General features: G+C 42.2%; 2 protein-coding genes across 5 annotated transcripts in view; one reads left to right on the top strand and one right to left on the bottom strand.

Annotated features, from left to right (window-relative positions):
* Nucleotides 1-20118, bottom strand: part of cbl (Cbl proto-oncogene, E3 ubiquitin protein ligase) — a 56921-nt gene that overhangs the window by 12026 nt on the left and 24777 nt on the right. For both annotated transcript variants that reach the window (XM_071356616.1, XM_071356618.1), the window contains exons 3-4: nt 12629-12775; nt 11909-12065 (exon numbers count right to left, since the gene is read on the bottom strand). In XM_071356616.1, the coding sequence (XP_071212717.1) occupies nt 11909-12065; nt 12629-12775 (304 nt within the window). The remainder of the gene's footprint in view (nt 1-11908; nt 12066-12628; nt 12776-20118) is intronic.
* The window catches only part of LOC139547648 (cell surface glycoprotein MUC18-like), an 89361-nt gene that overhangs the window by 66541 nt on the left and 2702 nt on the right, over nt 1-20118 (top strand). The window lies entirely within an intron of this gene.

The following is a 20118-nucleotide window of genomic DNA, read 5'->3' as shown; positions in this document are numbered from 1 at the left end:
GAGGAGGAGGGACGGACGGATTCACAGAGTACACTGACACACCGTGAGGAACCATTTTCAGCTGGCTGGTCTTAAAAATGTATGCGCGGTGACAAGAGGAACGAGGAAATAGAGTTAGGCCAGTGAATACGAAAGTTATACTGCTAGCGATGGAAGCTAATGCGCTATAAACCTCTTTAAAAATGTACTTAGCAATTAGCTAGCTTACATAGCGGTACAAAGGGGGATCCACACCAGTGAGTTTATGAGGTCCTTGGACACGTCAAAAACTGTGAAAGAAATTGTGAAGTGAATTCATGCTGATGGTTTAGAGGAAACACAACACGAAAAATAAAGTGAAAACACAATGGCCAAAGACCTAGCCTTGTTCAACACAGTTAACCAATGTGTTATGCATGTATGGTGACCCAACAGACCCCAAATGGCATCCTGTCACTTCAGATGTCATTAAAAAAAAATTGTGGCTGTAACTGTGAAAGCATTTATATTAGGGCACTTTTCTAAGCCCAGTCTATGCCCAATGTACACAACCCTAGGACACAGTCCTAGATTCAAGGCTATATCAGTCAGTTGTTTCAGCTTTGACTTCATCTTCAGTCACTATATGAACAGAAAGAAAGCTACGTGTTCATCTTTACCTCAACCACTACCAGGTGCTAAGTGTCATGCATGCAGCATCACCAATATGAGCCATTAGCAAACCTACTACTTGTCATGACTCTCCTGGTCGAGGATCCAAGACTAGAGGTCGACCGATTAAATCGGAATGGACGATTAATTAGGGCCGATTTCAAGTTTTCATAACAATCGGTAATCGGCATTTTTGGACACCGATCATGGCCGATTACATTGCACTCCACGAGGAGACTGCGTGGCAGGCTGACTATCTGTTATGCGAGTGCAGCATGGAGCCAAGGTAAGGTGCTAGCTAGCATTAAACATATTTTATAAAAAAAACTATCAATCTTAACATAATCACTAGTTAACTACACATGGTTGATGATATTAATAGGTTAACTAGCTTGTCCTGCGTTGCATATAATCGATGCGGTGCCTGTTAATTTATCATTGAACCACAGCCTACTTCGCCAAACGGGTGATTTAACAAGCGCATTCGCGAAAAAAGCACAGTCGTTGCACCAATGTGTACCTAACCATAAACATCAACTCTTAAAATCAATAAACAAGTATATATTTATAAACCTGCATATTTAGTTAATATTGCCGCCTACTAACATTAATTTCTTTTAACTAGGGAAATTGCGTCACTTCTCTTGCGTTCTGTGCAACAGAGTCAGGGTATATGCAGCAGTTTGGGCCGCCTGGCTCGTTGCGAACTGTGTGAAGACTATTTCTTCCTAACAAAGACAGCCAACTTCGCCAAACGGGGGATGATGTAACAAAAGCGCATTTGCGAAAAAAGCATAATCATTGCACGAATGTACCTAACCATAAACAGCAATGCCTTTCTTAAAATCAATACACAGAAGTATATATTTTTTTAAACCTGCATATTTAGTTAAAAGAAATTCATGTTTGCAGGCAATATTAAACTAGGGAAATTGTGTCACTTCTCTTGCGTTCATTGCACGCATTCAGGGTATATGCAACAGTTGGGCAGCCTGGCTCGTTGCGAACTAATTTGCCAGAATGTTATGTAATTATGACATAACATTGAAGGTTGTGCAATGTAACAGCAATATTTAGACTTAGGGATGCCACCCGCTAGATAAAATACGGAACGGTTCCGTATTTCACTGAAAGAATAAACATTTTGTTTTTGAAATGATAGTTCCCGAATTTGACCATATTAATGACCTAATGCTCGTATTTCTGTGTGTTATTATGTTATAATTAAGTCTATGATTTGATAGAGCAGTCTGACTGAGCGGTGGTAGGCAGCAGCAGGCTCGTAAGCATTCATTCAAACAGCACTTTACTGCTCTTCGCAATGTTTCAAGCATTGCGCTGTTTATGACTTCAAGCCTATCAACTCCCGAGATTAGGCTGGCAATACTAAAGTACCTATTAGAACATCCAATAGTCAAAGGTATGTGAAATACAAATGGTATGGAGAGAAATAGTCCTATAATAACTACAACCTAAAACTTCTTACCTGGGAATATTGAAGACTCGTGTTAAAAGGAACCACCAGCTTTCATATGTTCTCATGTTCTGAGCAAGGAACTTAAACGTTAGCTTTTTTTACATGGCGCATATTGCACTTTTACTTTCTTCTCCAACACTTTGTTTTTGCATTATTTAAACCAAATTGAACATGTTTCATTATTTATTTGAGACTAAATAGATTTTATTGATGTATTATATTAAGTTAAAATAAAAGTGTTCATTGTTCATTCAGTATTGTTGTAATTGTCATTATTACAAATATATATATAAATAAAAATCGGCCGACTAATCGGTATCGGCTTTTTTTGGTCCTCCAATAATCGGTATCGGCGTTGAAAAATCATAATCGGTTGACCTCTATGCAAGACCTCAGATCAGCTTGGCAAATGGCTGACAGATACCCATTTTAACCTGGGCAGGTTTTATGACACCTCACGCCAATCGTAAATCTTATGCAGCAGAGAACCCTCTCTTGCTCTTTAGTAATACTAAAGGAATGCCTTTGTCCCCAATGAAGACTTTTGCAGCCAAAACTATAACACCCAAAGAGTGAACTTTGGAACAATATTTCTAAGATAGGAATGTTAAGATTGGTCAGTGGGGATCTAATAAATAATCATGTCATATTGCTTTTCATTTTGTGTTATTAACTGTATGAACCAAATACTGTAACTTATGAAGGAAACCAACTTTAGCTGTTAAGTTTCCATCCAATATGATGTTAATACAATACAAAGAAACTATTTTTGTTAACTTCTCTGGGATAGGTGGCAGTATTTTCACGTCCGGATGAAAAGCGTGTCCAAAGTAAACTGCCTGCTACTCAGGCCCAGAAGCTAAGATATGCATATTATTAGTAGATTTAGATAGAAAACACTCTGAAGTTTCTAAAACAGTTTGAATCATGTCTGTGTATAACAGAACTTATTTGGCAGGCGAAACCCCGGGGACAAACCATTCAGAATTCTATTTTTTTGTTGTTGAGGTCACTCTTTTCAATGGGTTTTCATTGGGAATCCAGATTTCTAAGGGACCTTCTTGCAGTTCCTATCGCTTCCACTGGATGTCAACAGTCTTTAGAAATTGGTTGAGGTTTTTCCTTTGAGAAATGAAGAAGTAGCACTGTTCAGAATGAGGCTCGAGGGAAGTGTAAAAAACAAAAGCTACACTACATCTGCTCCGGTATTGAAAACAGATCATCCCGTCTTAACTTTGATCGATTACTCACGTTAACAAATACCTAAAGTTGTATTACAAAAGTAGTTTGAAATGTTTGGACAAAGCTTACAGGTAACTTATGAGATATTTTGTAGTCACGTTGCGCAAGTTGGAACCGGTGTTTTTCTGGATCAAACGCGCCAAATAAATGGACATTTTGGATATATATCGACAGAATTAATCGAACAAAAGGACCATTTGTGATGTTTATGGGACATATTGGAGTGCCAACAGAAGAAGCTCGTCAAAGGTAAGGCATGAATTATATCTTTATTTCTGCATTTTGTGTCGCGCCTGGAGGGTTGAAATAGGATTGTCTGTGTGTGTTTACTGGGGTGCTGTCCTCAGATAATAGCATCGTTTGCTTTCGCCGTAAAGCCTTTTTGAAATCTGACACGTTGGCTGGATTCACAACAAGTGTAGCTTTAATTCGGTGTATTGCATGTGTGATTTCATGAAAGTAAAATTCTTATAGTCATTTATTTGAATTTGGCGCTCTGCATTTTCACTGGATGTTGGCCGGTGGGATGCTAGCGTCCCACATATCCCAGAGAGTTTAAGATAGGAATGTGATTTTAGTTTTCAAACGAGATCGTAGTTTTCATGTCTCTTGCACACCTTTTGTCACTACAGGGGGTGCTGTTTCAACTTCGACATTTTGCGTTCCCAAATTAAACTGCCTCGTACTCAATTCTTGCTCGTACAATATGCATATTATTATTACTATTGGATAGAAAACAATCTCTAGTTTCTAAAACCGTTTGAATTATGTCTGTGGGTGAACCAGAAGTCTTTCTGCAGCGAAAATCATGACAGGAACTGCGAAGGTCTGAAAACTAGGCTCTGATCTCGGATCAGTTTAAAGCTCTGTATGTGTCCTATGGGTCGAAATGAACTGCACCCGCCTTCCCCTGGATGTCAGTAACCAATGAGAAGTAGAATGGAGTCTCTACGTAATTCTCAGACTTTATAAAAGGCCATGGAGTGGAAGGTCCGTTCTTTTCGACGCTCGTCAAGACGCAAGAGAGGACATCAGGATGGCATGCTCAAAAGCTCTCGTTATCGGCCTAAGATATATCCGTCTGTGATTTAATTCGATATAGGTGTTAGAAACATCATAACGAAGTTATTTTAAACCGATTTATATCAGTTTATGCGAGTATATTGCTATTTTCGGAATTTTCGTAGTATTGCGTTTTGAGGATTTGGACATGTGTGTGCCACGTAGCTATTGTTAGCTGCTAATTCCGAAGTTGAAGAGGACGTTTTACAACAAAGCAACGATTCTTTTGGACAAAGGACACCTTGCCCAAGATTCTGATGGAAGCTCAACTAATAGTAAGAACTATTTATGATGTTAATTCGTTGTTCTGTGGAAAAATGTAAAAGTATTTTTCGGCCATTATTGCGGCACTGGTCTGGCTGTAACGCACACTGTATGTCTAGTAACGTAAATTTTAAAAATCTAACACAGCGGTTGCATTAATAACTAATGCATCTTTCAATTGCTGTCCAACCTGTATTTTTTTGTCAAGTTTTCGATTATTTATTGATTAGATTAGGTGCCTCTCCAAGATGGCGCCGGCCAGAATGCATGCCATGTTTTTACTGATTACATTGCATAACCACGATTTGTGCTACTAAATATGCACATTTTCGAACAAAAGCTATATGCATTGTGTAATATGATGTTACAGGACTGTCATCTGATGAAGTATATCAAGGTTAGTAAAATTATATATCTTTTGCTGGGTTGTTACGATCGCTAACATTTACTGCTGGTAAATGCGGTTGTGATTCTGGCTATTGTGGTAAGCTCATATAATGCTATATTGTGTTTTCGCTGTAAAACACTTAAAAAATCTGACATATTGGCTGGATTCACAAGATGTTGGGCTTTCATTTGCTGTACGCTGTGTATTTTTTAGAAATGTTTTAAGATGAGTAATTAGTTATTTGACGTTGGTCTCTGTAATTATTCTGGCAGCTTCGGCACTATTTCAGATTGCAGCTGCAATGTAGAACTGTGATTTATACCTGAAAAATGCAAATTTTTCTAAAAAAACATATGCTATACCATAAATATGTTATCAGACTGTCATCTTATGAAGTTGTTTCTTGGTTAGTGGCTATATATATCTTTATTTAGTCGAATTAGTGATAGCTACTGATGGAGTAAAAAAGTGGTGGAGTAAAAAAAGTGGTGTCATTTGCTAACGTGGTTAGCTAATAGATTTACATATTGTGTCTTCCCTGTAAAACATTTTAAAAATCAGAAATGATGGCTGGATTCACAAGATCTGTATCTTTCATCTGGTGTCTTGGACTTGTGATTTAATAGTATTTACTTGTGACGCTATGCTAGGCTATTCTAGTCAGCTTTTTTACTGTGGGGGGTGCTCCCGGATCCGGGATGGTGACTCGTGAGAAGGTAACTAAGCCATGCCCCAAATGAGGTCAGAAGAGCATGTCAGTGAGACGGAACCGCCCTTTTCGACCAGAGTGCTTAAAAGGACTCGCTAAGAATTAACTCCCAGACCAGCAAACGTGAAACGTGAGCTAAAAGTTACAAATGGTTGAAACTCTGAAACTCAACACGAGGTGAAGAAGGTAACCTCACTAGACCAAAACATTGACCGTCTGCAGCTGTGCATGTATAGGGGTCTAGAACTTTGACTATCTACCCGAGTAAGAAAAGTGTCGAGAAGCTCACCTCTGAAAATCACTGGTGAATCATTGAGAAGCCAAATACAACTAAGGACATTGTGACCTCTGGTGGACAACCAGAGCCTTACACCCATCGAGACATTCCCCATAGAAGGATCGATTGGTTTCAACAGAGAGACGAAGAACAAAGTCATCTACAAATAAATACAGTTGAAGTCGGAAGTTTACATACACTTAGGTTGGAGTCATTAAAACTCGTTTTTCAACCACTCTACAAATTTCTTCATAGCAAACTATAGTTTTGGCAAGTCGGTTAAGACATCTACTTTGTGCATGACAAGTAATTTTCCAACAATTGTTCACAAACAGATTATTTCACTTATAATTCACTGTATCACAATTCCAGTGGGTTAGAAGTTTACATACACTAAGTTGACTGTGCCTTTAAACAGCTTGGAAAATTACAGAAAATTATGTCATGGCTTTAGAAGCTTCTGATAGGCTAATTGACATAATTTGAGTCAATTGGAGGTGTACCTGTGGATACATTTCAAGGCCTACCTTCAAACTCAGTGCCTCTTTGCTTGACATCATGGGAAAATGAAAATAAATCAGCCAAGACCTCAGAAAATAAGTTGTAGACCTCCACAAGTCTGGTTCATCCTTGGGAGCAATTTCCAAACGCCTGAAGTTACCAAGTTCATCTGTACAAACAATAGTACGCAAGTGTAAACACCATGGGAACACGCAGCCGTCATACCGCTCAGAAAGGAGATGCGTTCTGTCTCCTAGAGATGAACGTACTTTGGTGCATAAAGTGCAAATAATTCCCAGAACAACAGCAAAGGACCTTGTGAAGATGCTGGAGGAAACCGGTACAAAAGTATCTATATCCACAGTAAAACGAGTCCTATATCGACATAACCTGAAAGGCCGCTCGGCAAGGAAGAAGCCATTGCTCCAAAACCGCCATAAAAAAGCCAGACTACGGTTTGCAACTGCACATGGGGACAAAGATCGTACTTTTTGGAGAAATGTCCTCTGGTCTTTTGAAACAAAAATAGAACAGTTTGGCCATAATGACCATTGTTATTTTTGGAGGAAAAAGTGGGAGGCTTGCAAGCCGAAGAACACCATCCCAACCGTGAAGCACGGGGGTGGCAGCATCATGTTGTGGGGGTGCTTTGCTGCAGGAGGGACTGGTGCACTCACAAAATAGATGGCATCATGAGGAGAGTAAATGTTGTGGATATATTGAAGCAACATCTCAAGACATCAGTCAAGACGTTAAAGCTTGGTTGCAAATGGGTCTTCCAAATGGACAATGACACCAAGCATATTTCCAAAGTTGTGCAAAATGGCTTAAGGACAACAAAATCAAGGTATTGGAGTGGCCATCACAAAGCTCTGACCTCAATCCTATAGAAAATTTGTGGACAGCCTACAAACCTGACTCAGTTACACCAGCTCTGTCAGGAGGAATGGGACAAAATTCACCCAACTTATTGTGGGAAGCTTGTGGAAGGCTACCCGAAACATTTGACCCAAGTTAAACAATTTAAAGGCAATGCTACCAAATACTAATTGAGAGTATGCAAACTTCTGACCCACTGGGAATATGATGAAAGAAATAAAAGCTGAAATAAATCATTCTCTCTACCATTATTCTGACATTTCACATTCTTAAAATAAAGTGGTGATCCTAACTGACCTAAAACAGGGAATTTTTACTTGGATTAAATGTCAGGAATTGTGAAAAACTGAGTTTAAATGTATTTGGCTAAGGTGTATGTACACTTCCGACTTCAACTGTACATTGCATTTCTTACCCAGACGGACGGTGGTTCATGTGCAAGGTTTATGATTAATGTGAGAATAGTTATAGAAATGTATCCACGATAAACGTCCCTTTATCTCTCGCTTTCCCCACCCCCTCGCCACTGTGTAACAAGCCGTCATATCTTGTCAGTCCACAAGGGACTTTTGTCTCATGTAAGTGTGTATGTGTATTCTGTGTTGTTATTTAGTAAATAAATAATTACATCAATTTGTGTAGAACTGAATAATCAGAAAAGGCTGGGGTTCTTGCGGATTCAAGAAGTCTGCGACGTTCAGAATGAGACTGATATGAGGTAATGGTTACTAAATGACAGTTATCGATATATCTTATATTAGTGATGCACCGATATTACATTTTTGGCCTATACCGATATCCAATATTTTCCTTGACAAAAAAACGATACCCGATATTTACAATTTTAGCGGCCTTTTACGCATTCTAGTATAGTTAACACACACACACACACACGGACACAGGCACTCCATCTCAGTGCAAGAGGCGTCACTACAGTCCCTGGTTTGAATCTAGGCTGTATCACATCCGGCCGTGATTGGGAGTCCCATAGTGCGGCGCACAATTGGCCCAGTGTCATCTGGGCCATCATTGTAAATAACAATTTGTTCTTAACTGACTTGCCTAGTTAAATAAAGGTTACACACACACACACATTATTTTGTTGGCATTTACACATGTCCCCATTACTAGTAAAACAATCAAAACCCATTTCTTTCACTTACTTGCTGTGCTGTTTTGTTATTAATTTGTTCAGTCGTTTCATTCTCAACCAGGATTTCTATGGAATGCCGTTTGGGTCTTTATGTGTCAAAAAAGATACACGTCAAATAGTGTTATTTGACACGTCAAATAACACAACAACTGCTTCAGTAGCTATAGTTAGCTAGCTAACTATATAGCTAGGTGTCATCATCTAAAATAACCCTAATTCTTCCTAGTTCTTATTTGATTAATGGTTGTCCGACCCATCTATGTGAAGCTAGCCACAATAAGGATTAGCCACAAGTGGACTTTCGGTTAGCCTTTAAAATAAAACTATGGCATAATTCTACTATTTGTATTCATTTGCATTACTGTCAATGACATACTTTTATTTTGAAGGCAAACCGTAAATTACATTATTGTGCATAATTCTTATTGTGGCTAGCTTCACAACACATAACCTTGTGCGGTCGAGCCTCACTAGCCAGATTAAGCTAGCTGGCTGCTTATAATGTTAGCTTGGGAAACAGGGTTAAGTTGCTGACTAGCTATTTATTTTCATGAACTGAAGTTCAATTTCAATAGGCGAACAACAAGTGGCAACCTAGCTAATACTTACACACAAGGATTCCTAAATCATTGATAAGAATAATGAAAATGACTGTAGGTTCTACTGGTCATTGTTTTCAGGTTGGATGTATTGGTGCTAGCTAGGTACCAAGCTAAAGCTAGCTACCCCAGAAGTTGCGGTCGACCAAATTATGCTTTATTACCAACGCGGTATTGTAAACACATCGTTTGTGGCCGGTGTTTGCTAGTTTGCAGACTTTTTTTGTACAGCTTTGACAGCGATACTGTATATTTTTTGACATGCAAAGACCCAAACGGCGTTCCATAGTATGTATGTTGTGAAGCTACACAAGCTAACTCCGGTAGGGAAACATCTGAAAAATAGCGCACTTGCTAGTGCGTACCGGTGTGCGACCAGTCGGCAAAAGCCAACATCACCCACGACAGAGAACGGTTGATTGTCAAGGGCAATGAGTTCCATTATCTTGGCGTTAATGGATTTCACCTTTGAGTTGTCTCGCTGAAATTTTGTTACTCTTTCAAATGACTGCTCGATCCACACAACAGACATTGGTGGGCTAGTTTATGAATGAGTTGAATTCGGGAGATGGTAACTCGTTAAACAACAACTTCCATGGTGCCCGAAATTCCAAATGAGTTAGTTGTTACGTGATTAATTAAATCTGGTAACAATTAAACATAAGTTAGTTGATTCTATAAATAAGTCATCACATTAATCAAAGTCACGTCACACGGCACTGAACCTAACCGTCAGATAGCACAGGAGCCATAGTTATAGATAAGACATCCATGGCAGACAGCAGTCCTAATTATACATTTACTACTACCAGTATTTTTATCGTCAGTTGGCTATTGTATAAAGGTAGCTAGTAGCAAACGGACACGTCACAAATGGCACCCTATTCCATATAGTGCACTACTTCAGACCACCCTGTCTTGTTACTAACTAGAAATGATGCATCCATCCTACTGCAGTGTCTCCTTTATCCATCTATCCATCATACAGGTTGATTCACATGCTGATGAGAAGCATGACCTTGATGTCCAGGGGCTTCAAAAGAACATGAGCGCTGTCGGCAAACACGCCGCGGCTATTTCTAGGGCGCTTCTAAAAGCCAAAATAAAGAGCCTGTATTCAGCTGTTCAGCACGACTCGCAGCCAGCCAGCCATCTAGGTTGCACCGCATCCAATCCACTCACTGTCACACAAGCCAGGGAGCTAGCTACGGCCTAATGAAATGAAGAAACCATCAAATCAAATATTAGTTGTCCCTTAGAAACAAATTGGGAACATTTATATAAACCTTCGCTTTTAGGTTTTGAAATTGCCATGTAAGTGGCGTGGGTCATATTCATTAGGCACCAGACAGAAGAAAATGGACTGAAACAAGGAGCAACCACTTGGACTTGTCCAATAAGAAACACCTCATTTTCATTTTCCGTCGCAAAACGTTTTACAATATTTTCCCGGTGCGTGCCCTAATGAATACAACCCTGTGCTTTGTGCATCATAGAGCTAACTATAATGAGACAATAACTTAGTTGGTTGTTGGTCTTTTAGCATTTAGCAGCAGCATTAAACATGACGTGTGTGAAGAAGAGCAGCGGGGGGGGGGTCCCCCCGGATACAGGTTCATCTAAATTGAAACCAATCCAAGACTAGGCTTAAACTTAATCTTCAATGCAACTAGAATAGAATCTGAAGTGTCAGATTCCGAGGTCCTTTGTGACAGGACGGATATATTGTGGTACAGTTTGTGCCTCACAGCTGACCAGCAGGCCCAGTAAGCGCTCTCTGTTCAGTGGCCACTTAAGGACTTGATAGAATTAGCCCAAAAACACCACTCCTCTCCAAGGCACTTCATTTCATCCAGTCTCCTGACTCCCTGTAAAGCAGCGATTCCCAACTGGTGGGTCGCGACCCAGGTTTGAATGGGTTGAGTGTTTTTTAAATATATACTCCAGTCTGAATTGAAATGACTAAGACCAGGTAGAAAGTGTGTAGAAATAATAATGAACCTTTACATTTAAATAATTTTACCTCCAAACTACTTTTCTTCAATTGTAGTATTTTCAATGTAGAATTATTCATTGAGAGTATTTGGTTGATTTTATAGTCTCAAACCAGAATAGGGACAAAATTGAATTATTGAAAATGAAAAAGATGGGACTGTTGTTCCCTTGTCATATAATTGGCACATTTACTATCAATATAGAATAAAACAGTTCTCCAGATTGCATTTTGGCAAAAAATAAATAAAATCACGATGCGAATATTAGATCGCGACTCAGACAACCTGGTTCAATATGGGTCCCGAGGCAAAACCAGTTGAGAACCACTGCTGTAAAGTGGGTTCTTTAAGAGTTGGAGCCTGCATTATGCCAACAACAAGGGGCAGCAAGAGGCCTATATTCAGCCTGGACACACGTGAAGCAGCCACTCAACTCAAAACACTGGCTCCCTGTCTCTCTCTCAGCAGGCAGCCAGGGATGCAGACAACTGCCACCCAATAACACATAGCAGTGAAACACACACGGCCACAATAGTCTTGCTTTGGAAACCCCATGGGTGGTTAGAAAGTGTTACTATGGTAATGAGCATTGTTAAACCCTTTTTCTCAACTTATCTCTCAAGAGAAAGTGTGTACGTTGTCGCAGTGGGAAGTAGTACAAAAGGGGGAAGTGTGTGATTGTGTGCGTTTGCGTGCGTCCATGTGTTTGTGTGCATGCGAGTGTAGGCCCGACCTGGAAGAGCCTGGTGAAGATGTCAAACTCGAAGACGGAGATGTAGTCGTTGCAGGCGAGGTCGATGGTGGACTTGAGGGCCATGGCTTCCAGGCCCGAGCTGATGGGGTGGAACTCGTGCAGTGCCTGCCGGAACACCTTCCAAGGCACTATAGTCCTGAGAACACATCAGGACAACATGTTTACGATACTATACCCATTGAGACGAACAAGCCACATCGATGCAGTGTATTAAAGATTCCCTGTTATTGCACTTACAATGTCCGATCCCACTTCTGATTTGACCCTTAATATGGACGTTCCACACAATGTTATTTGCTACAGTGCAATAATAGAGTTTAGGTCAGGGGTCAGCAATGACATTAAGCCACGGCCGATTCTGTTCTTTTTATGGACTCATTTTCGTCAGGCCATATGAAATCACGTGGGCTTAATTTGACCAGTTCCTTTTCCTGGGTGTTTACGGCAACTGACAAAAAATGTGACTAATAAAACAAGGATAGTAAACAAAAAAATCTACTCAAGTAACTACTTTCTATCTGCTTATCTAGGCTACCTCACATAGCTTGAAAAGGTCAAAGCCATTTCCTTCTTCCTGTTTCCATCATGTGGTGCATAAATATATCCAGTCTTACCACTTAGATGTAAATACATCCACCGTGACTAGCTAGCTTGCAGCAAATGTCTACTTTTTTTTGCAGAGAGCAGAGGTGGACTCACTTGTCCCCAAACGATCTTCTCCAGAACTCGGCGGCGTCAGCCTTGGTGATTCGGAAGTTATCCCCCTGGAACAGGCCGTTGGGGAAGATGGCTTTGAGCTCGGCCAGCATGTGACTGAAGATCAGCGACAACTTGGTCAGGTTCCGTCTACAGAAGAGGAACAGAGAGAGAGTATTGTACAACTTCATGTTAGATGGTTCCTCACCCTGAAAGTACTCTTATGGGCCAGGAGAAAACTAACCCATGGGTTAGTTTTCTTTAAAACAGCCACTACACATATCAGCCAACTTTAGCCACCGATAGCTAACATGTCATGGCTTTGTAATTTCCACGCCACAACATAGATAGAGGCCAGGGGCTGAGGTTCATGGTGGAAGCTGAGAGAGAGAGAGCGCCAGGAGGGACCAGACCCCCATCACGCTACACATGCTAGCCTGGGCCTTGGATGTGCAAGCTGGGGTTTGACGGGCAGAAGGGAGGGGTGGTTGGAGGGAGGTGAGGCCACGACATGCCTGGTACATTTTTCTGATTCCAGCCGCCCCTGGGCACATGAGCAGCGAGGTGGGGAAGGCAGTGGCGGCAGAGGGGAGAAAGTGGGGGGGGGGAAAGCGCGTGATTTACGGGATAGCACAGTGAGGGATTGTGCGAGGCTCTTGGAGCCGGGACAATTGACATGCACAAGAGAGCGCGAGTGTGGCGGCAGCGTCGTCGCAGCTGCTTCCAACCAGATTCTCCCTCTCCTCTCACTCCACAATGCCAGCACAGGGGAAGGGAGGGGAGAGAGAGGAGGACAGACTTAAGATGAGCTCGAAAAAACAGAGTGAGGATACAGACACCCTGACAAATTGTGTGAGTTGAGTGTGTGTGTGTGTGTGTGTGTGTGTGTGAGATTTACACAGGGTGTCCAACTCATTTAGCTATTTTTTTGCCATGAACTTCCCCAGGCTTCCAGTTTTAGGGAAGCCTGGTTCTTGACGAGGCTAGTGTGGGCATTGCTCTGTAGGTGGCAGTGCCCTCGGTGAAGCACACCTGTGCTCAGTCACTGTGTGTGTGTGAGAGACTAGTGTATGTGTATGTGTGTGTGTGTGTGTAGTCACCATTAAGTGAAACTTTCTAGAAAACAATGAGTTACTGTCAATCTGAGAGTGATATTGTAGCTTATGAGTTTACAGTGTGCGTGTGATTCCTTTCCTCATATCTCTGACTAGGGTAGGACTCTTGCTATGTATTTCTCTGTGCGACTGGGCATGGCACCAATGCTACAAGGAGAGGCAAGGGGGCCCTAACCCTTAAATGCATCTCATGTATGTTGATTGATACAGAGACCAGCCTAGTGGACAGTGGAGTTGACACTCTGCTTAGTCCACACACTCCTAACAGAGGGCAAGGTGGTGCTATTAAAAACATTGTTTAGAATCCTCTCGGATCCTCACAAGTGCATACGGGCTCCCGAGTGGCGCAGCGGTCTAAGGCACTGCATCTCAGTGCAAGGGCCGTCACTGCAGTCCCTGGTTCGAATCCAGGCTGCATCACATCCGGCCGTGAATGGGAGCCCCATAGGGCGGCGCACAATTGGCCCAGCGTCGTCCGGGTTTGGCCGGGGTAGGCAGTCATTGTAAATAAGAATTTGTTCTTAACGGACTTGTCTAGTTAAATCAAATTAAAATATATAGGCTAGTCCTATACGTGTCTGTATGTGTCATCTGCTTTAACTCAAAACCAAAACAGATACAAACAGCAGCACCCAACAAAAGTTAAAGTTCGAATTTTCGAAAAACTACACCAACTCACAAATACATCCATTTATTATTTATGTCCATTCCTTTTCCGCTGAAAAACCCAAGGACATCATTAGCCGGAGAGAGGGAGAGAAAGAGAGTGTGTTTCTAAGTAAATGCAACCTCAGTGAGTGGGCTGCTGGGTGTTTTGCTAACCCCGGCATTGGCATTTCTCTCTGCGTTCAAAATGGCACACTATTCCCCATATAGTGCACTACTTTCGCCAAAAGTAGTGCACTATATAGGCAAAATGGTGCCACTTGGGATGCAGTCCTGTTCTTATTCTGCATGCGCTAGTTAACCCGCAGATACATATGCCCCCTCAATCCAGCGCTGCCTCGACAATTAAGCATAGATCCTCGCCGTTACCGCGGGGATGGGCCAAGCTCTCCCTGGATACGGTGCTGACCTTTGACCTGCAGCTGGCTGCTCCCTTCCCGTTTACGGTTTTCTGAGATAGAACGCGAGAAAGTTAAAGCCGCGGACCACTTGAAGCCAATTACTGGACGGACGGTCTGGGGGACTAAATGACAGTGGCTGCACACATTAGGCCTACATGACATTCGGGGGGGGGGGGGGGTTGACATCGTGCAAGCCTGGTGGTAGGCCTTCTTTCAACGCAATACAATGTACCATCAGTCTGTGAACTAGGATCCTCAACACCCAGCGTGCAGCAGCAACAAAAGCACGCCACAATACTCATATTGACACTTCAACAGAAAAAAAAAAAAACACCGCTGCCACAAGATGGAAAAACTGGGTTCCCCTTTCATCACAGTCTTCACATTATAACATTGAACTCTCCGGAAGTGGCTTCGCACCAGATCTCTGATAGGAAACAGCAGTGACAGGAGACGTACGCATCCACCCTGATCAAGACTCGGAAAGACACAAGTCACTGCCTCACCCCTGAAAAATGTTCACTCAGTGCTATTACGTGCTAACAGTGTGAGATATCAACCAATGCCTAATCTTACCATTTCCTGTCTAAATAGCCTTTACCACACTTGCATAGCCTAGTTGCTGTGTCGCCAGGCCAAATAGGAAACTGTTAATAGCCTAATGTTGCTCGTAATCTAGTGTGAGGACTAGATTATCTGTATTATTTTGAAACTGACAGCAGAACGCCATAAATAAACATGATGCAGTGTTGCCTCCGTGTGCGTTTGTGTTCGCGTGCATATATGTGTACGTGCCTGTGTGTGTCTGTGTGTGTGTGTGTGTGTGTGTGTGTGTCTGTGTGTGTGTGTGTGTGTGTGTGTGTGTGTGCGTCTGTGTGTGTGTGTGTGTGTGTGTGTGTGTGCGTGCCTGTGTGCGTGCGTGTGTGTGTCTGTGTGTGTGTGTGTGTCTGTGTGTGTGTGTGTGTGTGTGTGTGTGTGTGTGTGTGTGTGTGTGTGCGTCTGTGTGTGTGTGTGTGTCTTTCTCTTATCTACTGATGCGAGTATGTGTTCAGTCTTCGGGTCTGTTGCGTGTAGAATATCCTAGCCGCAAGACACTAAGCCAAGAAATTGTGAGATACAGCTTTTGATCGCCGATGGATAGGCCTAGTACACAGTTCTGACTCGGTCTGCCTGGTGGCCGACCTTCCTATACTGTGCCCCTCCCCTCTCTCTCCATCCCTCGCTAGCTTGCTATGAAAGTTGCAAATGTTCTTGGAAGTACGGCAACTAAACAGTTTCCTCCGTTCCAAAAACACTGAATCTTAGGAATCGATTCCTAGCAGAATCTAATCTTGACACTCAGAAATGAGAGTCGACACCGGGCAAGAAGTCGAGGAATCAACGTCATCGTTGTTAACAGTTGGAAAATTGGCAGAGAAAGGAAAGCGACAGAAGCGAAGTCCTGTACGTAAGGCTGTCCCAGACTAAAAATAAAATAGTGGTCGACCTAGATTCGTCTGTTCCAATGGATTGGTAGACATTTTTAAACGTGTATTTTTCCCTATTTAGACACACCCTATGTGTTTTAATAAAATCAACTATATGTAGGCTACTGAGCTTGTCTGATGCTTTAAGCACACTGTGTTTAAATAATTAAGACACAAATGACTCGAGGGTGCCAGAGATCAAGAAAACCAGAAGAAAACCAGGTTGCAGTGATGCAACCAACCAGGATGCTCTCGATGGTGCAGCTGTAGAACTTTGAGGCTCTGAGGACCCATGCCAAATCTTTTCAATCTCCTGAGGGGCTTTGTTGTGCCCTCTTCACAACTGTCTTGGTGTGTTTGGACCATGATAGTTTGTTGGTGATGTGGACACCAAGGAACTTGAAGCTCTCAACCTGCTCCACTACAGCCCTGTCGATGAGAATGGGAGCATGCTTGGCCCTCCTTTTCCTGTAGTCCACAATTATCTCCTTTGTCTTGTTCACGTTGAGGGAGAGGTTGTTATCCTGGCACCACACTGCCAGGTCTCTGACCTCCTCCCTATAGGCTGTCTCATCATTGTGTCGCCGGCAAAGTTAATGATGTTGTTGGAGTCGTGCTTGGCCATGCAGTCATGGGTGAACAAGGAGTACAGGAGGGGGCTGAGCACGCACCTGAGGGGTCCCCGTGTTGAGGTCCAGCGTGGCAGATGTGTTACCTACCCTTACCACCTGGGGGCGACCCATCAGGAAGTCCAGGATCCAGTTGCAGAAAGAGGTGTTTAGTCCCAGGGTCCTTAGCTTAGTGATGAGCATTGAGAGCACTATGGTGTTGAACGCTGAGCTGTAGTCAATGAATAGCATTCTCACGTAGGTGTTCCTTTTGTCCAGGTGGGAAAGGGTAGTGTGGAGTGCAACAGAGACTGCATAACTTGTGGATCTGTTGGGGTGGTATGCAAATTGGAGTGGGTCTTGGGTTTCTGGTATAATGGTGTTGATGTGAGCCATGACCAGCCTTTCAAAGCACTTCATAGCTACAGACGTGAATGCTACGGGTCGGTAGTCATTTAGGCTGGTTGCCTTCGTGTTCTTGGGCACAGGGACGATGGTGGTCTGCTTGAAACATGTTGGTATTACAGACTCAGTCAGGGACAGGTTGAAAATGTCAGTGAAGGGCACTTGCCAGTTGGTCAGCGCAAGCACGGGGTACAGATCCCGGGAATCCGTCTGGCCCTGCGGCCTTGTGAATGTTGACCTGTTTAAAGGTCTTAAATCACATCAGCTACGGAGAGCGTGATCACACAGTCGTCCGTAACAGCTGGTGCTCTCATGCACGCTTCAGTGTTGCTTGCCTCGATGCGCGCATAGAAGTAATTTAGCTGTCTGGTAGGCTCGTGTCACTGGGCAGCTCGCAGCTGTGCTTCGCTTTGTTGTCCGTAATAGTTTGAATGCCCTGCCACATCTGATGAGCGTCGGAGCCGGTGTAGTAGGATTCAATCGTAGTCCTGTATGGATGCTTTGCCTGTTTGATGGTTCGTCGGAAGTCATAGCAGGATTTGTTATAAGCGTCCGGGTTAGAGTCCCGCTCCTTGAAAGCAGCAGCTCTACCCTTTAGCTCAGTGCGGATGTTGCCTGTAATGCATGGCTTTTGGATGCAGATGTACGTATGGTCACTGTGGGGACGACGTCATCGATGCACTTATTGATGAAGTCAGTGACTGATGTGGTATACTCCTCAATGCCATCGGAAGAATCCCGGAACATATTCCAGTCTCTGCTAGCAAAACAGTCCTGTAGCTTAGCATCTGCGTCGTCTGACCATTTTGGTATTGAGCAAGTCACTGGTAGTTTTTGCTTGTAAGCAGGAATCAGGAGGATAGAGTTATGGTCAGATTTGCCAAATGGAGGGCGAGCGAGAGCTTTGTATGCGTCTCTGTGTGTGGAGTAAAGATGGTCTAGAGTTTTTTTCCCCTCTTGTTGCACATGCTGGTAGAAATTAGGTAAACCTGATTTAAGTTTCTCTGCATTAAAGTCCCTTGCCACTAGGTGTGCCAACTCTGGATGAGCATTTTCTTGTTTGCATATGGCCTTATACAGCTCGTTGAGTGCGGTCTTAGTGCCAGCATTGGTTTGTGTTGGTAAATAGACAGCTACGAAAAAATATAGATGAAATCTCTAGGTAAATATAGTGTGGTCTACAGCTTATCATGAGATACTCTACCTCAGGTGAGCAAAACCTCAAGACTTCCTTGTTCCATCTTGCTGATGCACGGAAAACTCAGGCTACTCCAGGGGTCAGCAACCTTTTCCACTTGGAGTGCCAACTTATCTTAGCATTTCTACCGATCTGCATGCCAGTTATGATTTTTATATGCACATTTTTAATTTAAAGTTTTATTTAATTTATATACTGAAAAAAAATTCTAAATTGTAATATGCAAAAATGTCCAAGATTTTACTGAGTTCATAAGTAAATCAGTCAATTGAAATAAATAAATTAGGCCCTAATCTATGGATTTCACATGGTAAGGGCGCAGCCAATCAGAATGAGTTTTCCCCCACAAAAGGGCTTTATTGCAGACATAAATACACCTTAGCACCCCCTCAGACAATCCCACAGGTGAGAAATGAACATTAAATTCTTTGGCAAAAGCTGTGGCGGACATTCCTGCAGTCAGCATGTCAATTGTACGCTCACTCAAAACTTGGGCCATCTGTGGCATTGTGTTGTGTGACAAAACTGCACATTTTAGAGTAGCCTTTTATTGTCCCCAGCACAAGGTGCATCTGTGTAATGATAATGCTGTTTAATCAAATTCTTAACATGCCACACCTGTCAGACGAATGGATTACCTTGGCAAAGGAGAAATGCTCACTAACATGGATGTAAACAAATTTGTTGTCAATATTTGAGAGAAATAAGCTTTTTGTGCATTTGGAACATTTCTGGGATCTTTTATTTCAGCTGATAAAACATGGGACCAACACTTTACATGTTGCATTTATATATTTTTTCAGTATAATAAAGTCTTCGAATCTCAAAATAAATGATCATGTGGTTAATCAAAATTATTAAAAAATGACTTCTATAGCCATTGCCAACTATGTAAAAAAAATAGCATACATAAAGCCAACAAATAAAAACATTGCAGCCTGCAGGTAGAAAATATCCTGATAAAAATAAATATTCTAGAAATCACATTGGCTAGGCATGGCCTGTCTGCAAAGAACATGAAACATTGTATCAACTATTAACTTGGGTCTGACCTAGCTACTGAAGCTCGAGCACATTTGCAACCATTCCCCCCCCCCCCCCCCCCACGCTGAGTGGTTACGGAAAGAGAGCTGGAAAGATGTTTAAAATAGGCTACATTGAGGGACTATTCTTAATGGCTGTAGAAAGACTTTGTTCACTTGCTGTTTGAGGTGAAGTAAAAACTACTTTGAGAAGTTCCACAGTGGTGGTGAGTTAAGACAATCAGAAATACTATCAAATCCCCAAATGGGCACATTTAGAGGCCTACATTTGCACACAGGCCAGGCAGGTATACTTCTATGTATAATCTGGTGCGCGTCTTTACTCAACATTGACAGGATCGCTTGAAAGTATGTATAAGCTGGAAGCAGAAGCGTTGTTGTTCAGTAGTTTACTCCAATTATAAGAGGGGGTGGTAGAGTTAGAAAGTAAAAGGAAAATATATAAGTATGTATTTGTGTATGTATATGCACGCATGTATTTATATATATATATATATATTTGCAAAAAAAATATATGGGGGATTGGAAGTGATACAGACAATTACATTGATGGAAGCTACAATCTACCCCCTAAATGAATATATATATATA

The sequence above is a fragment of the Salvelinus alpinus genome, chromosome 21 (assembly GCF_045679555.1).
Source record: "Salvelinus alpinus chromosome 21, SLU_Salpinus.1, whole genome shotgun sequence".
Classification (NCBI taxonomy): domain Eukaryota; kingdom Metazoa; phylum Chordata; class Actinopteri; order Salmoniformes; family Salmonidae; genus Salvelinus; species Salvelinus alpinus.
Note: the sequence above shows the minus strand (reverse complement) of the source record. Positions and strands in the feature narration are given on the sequence as shown.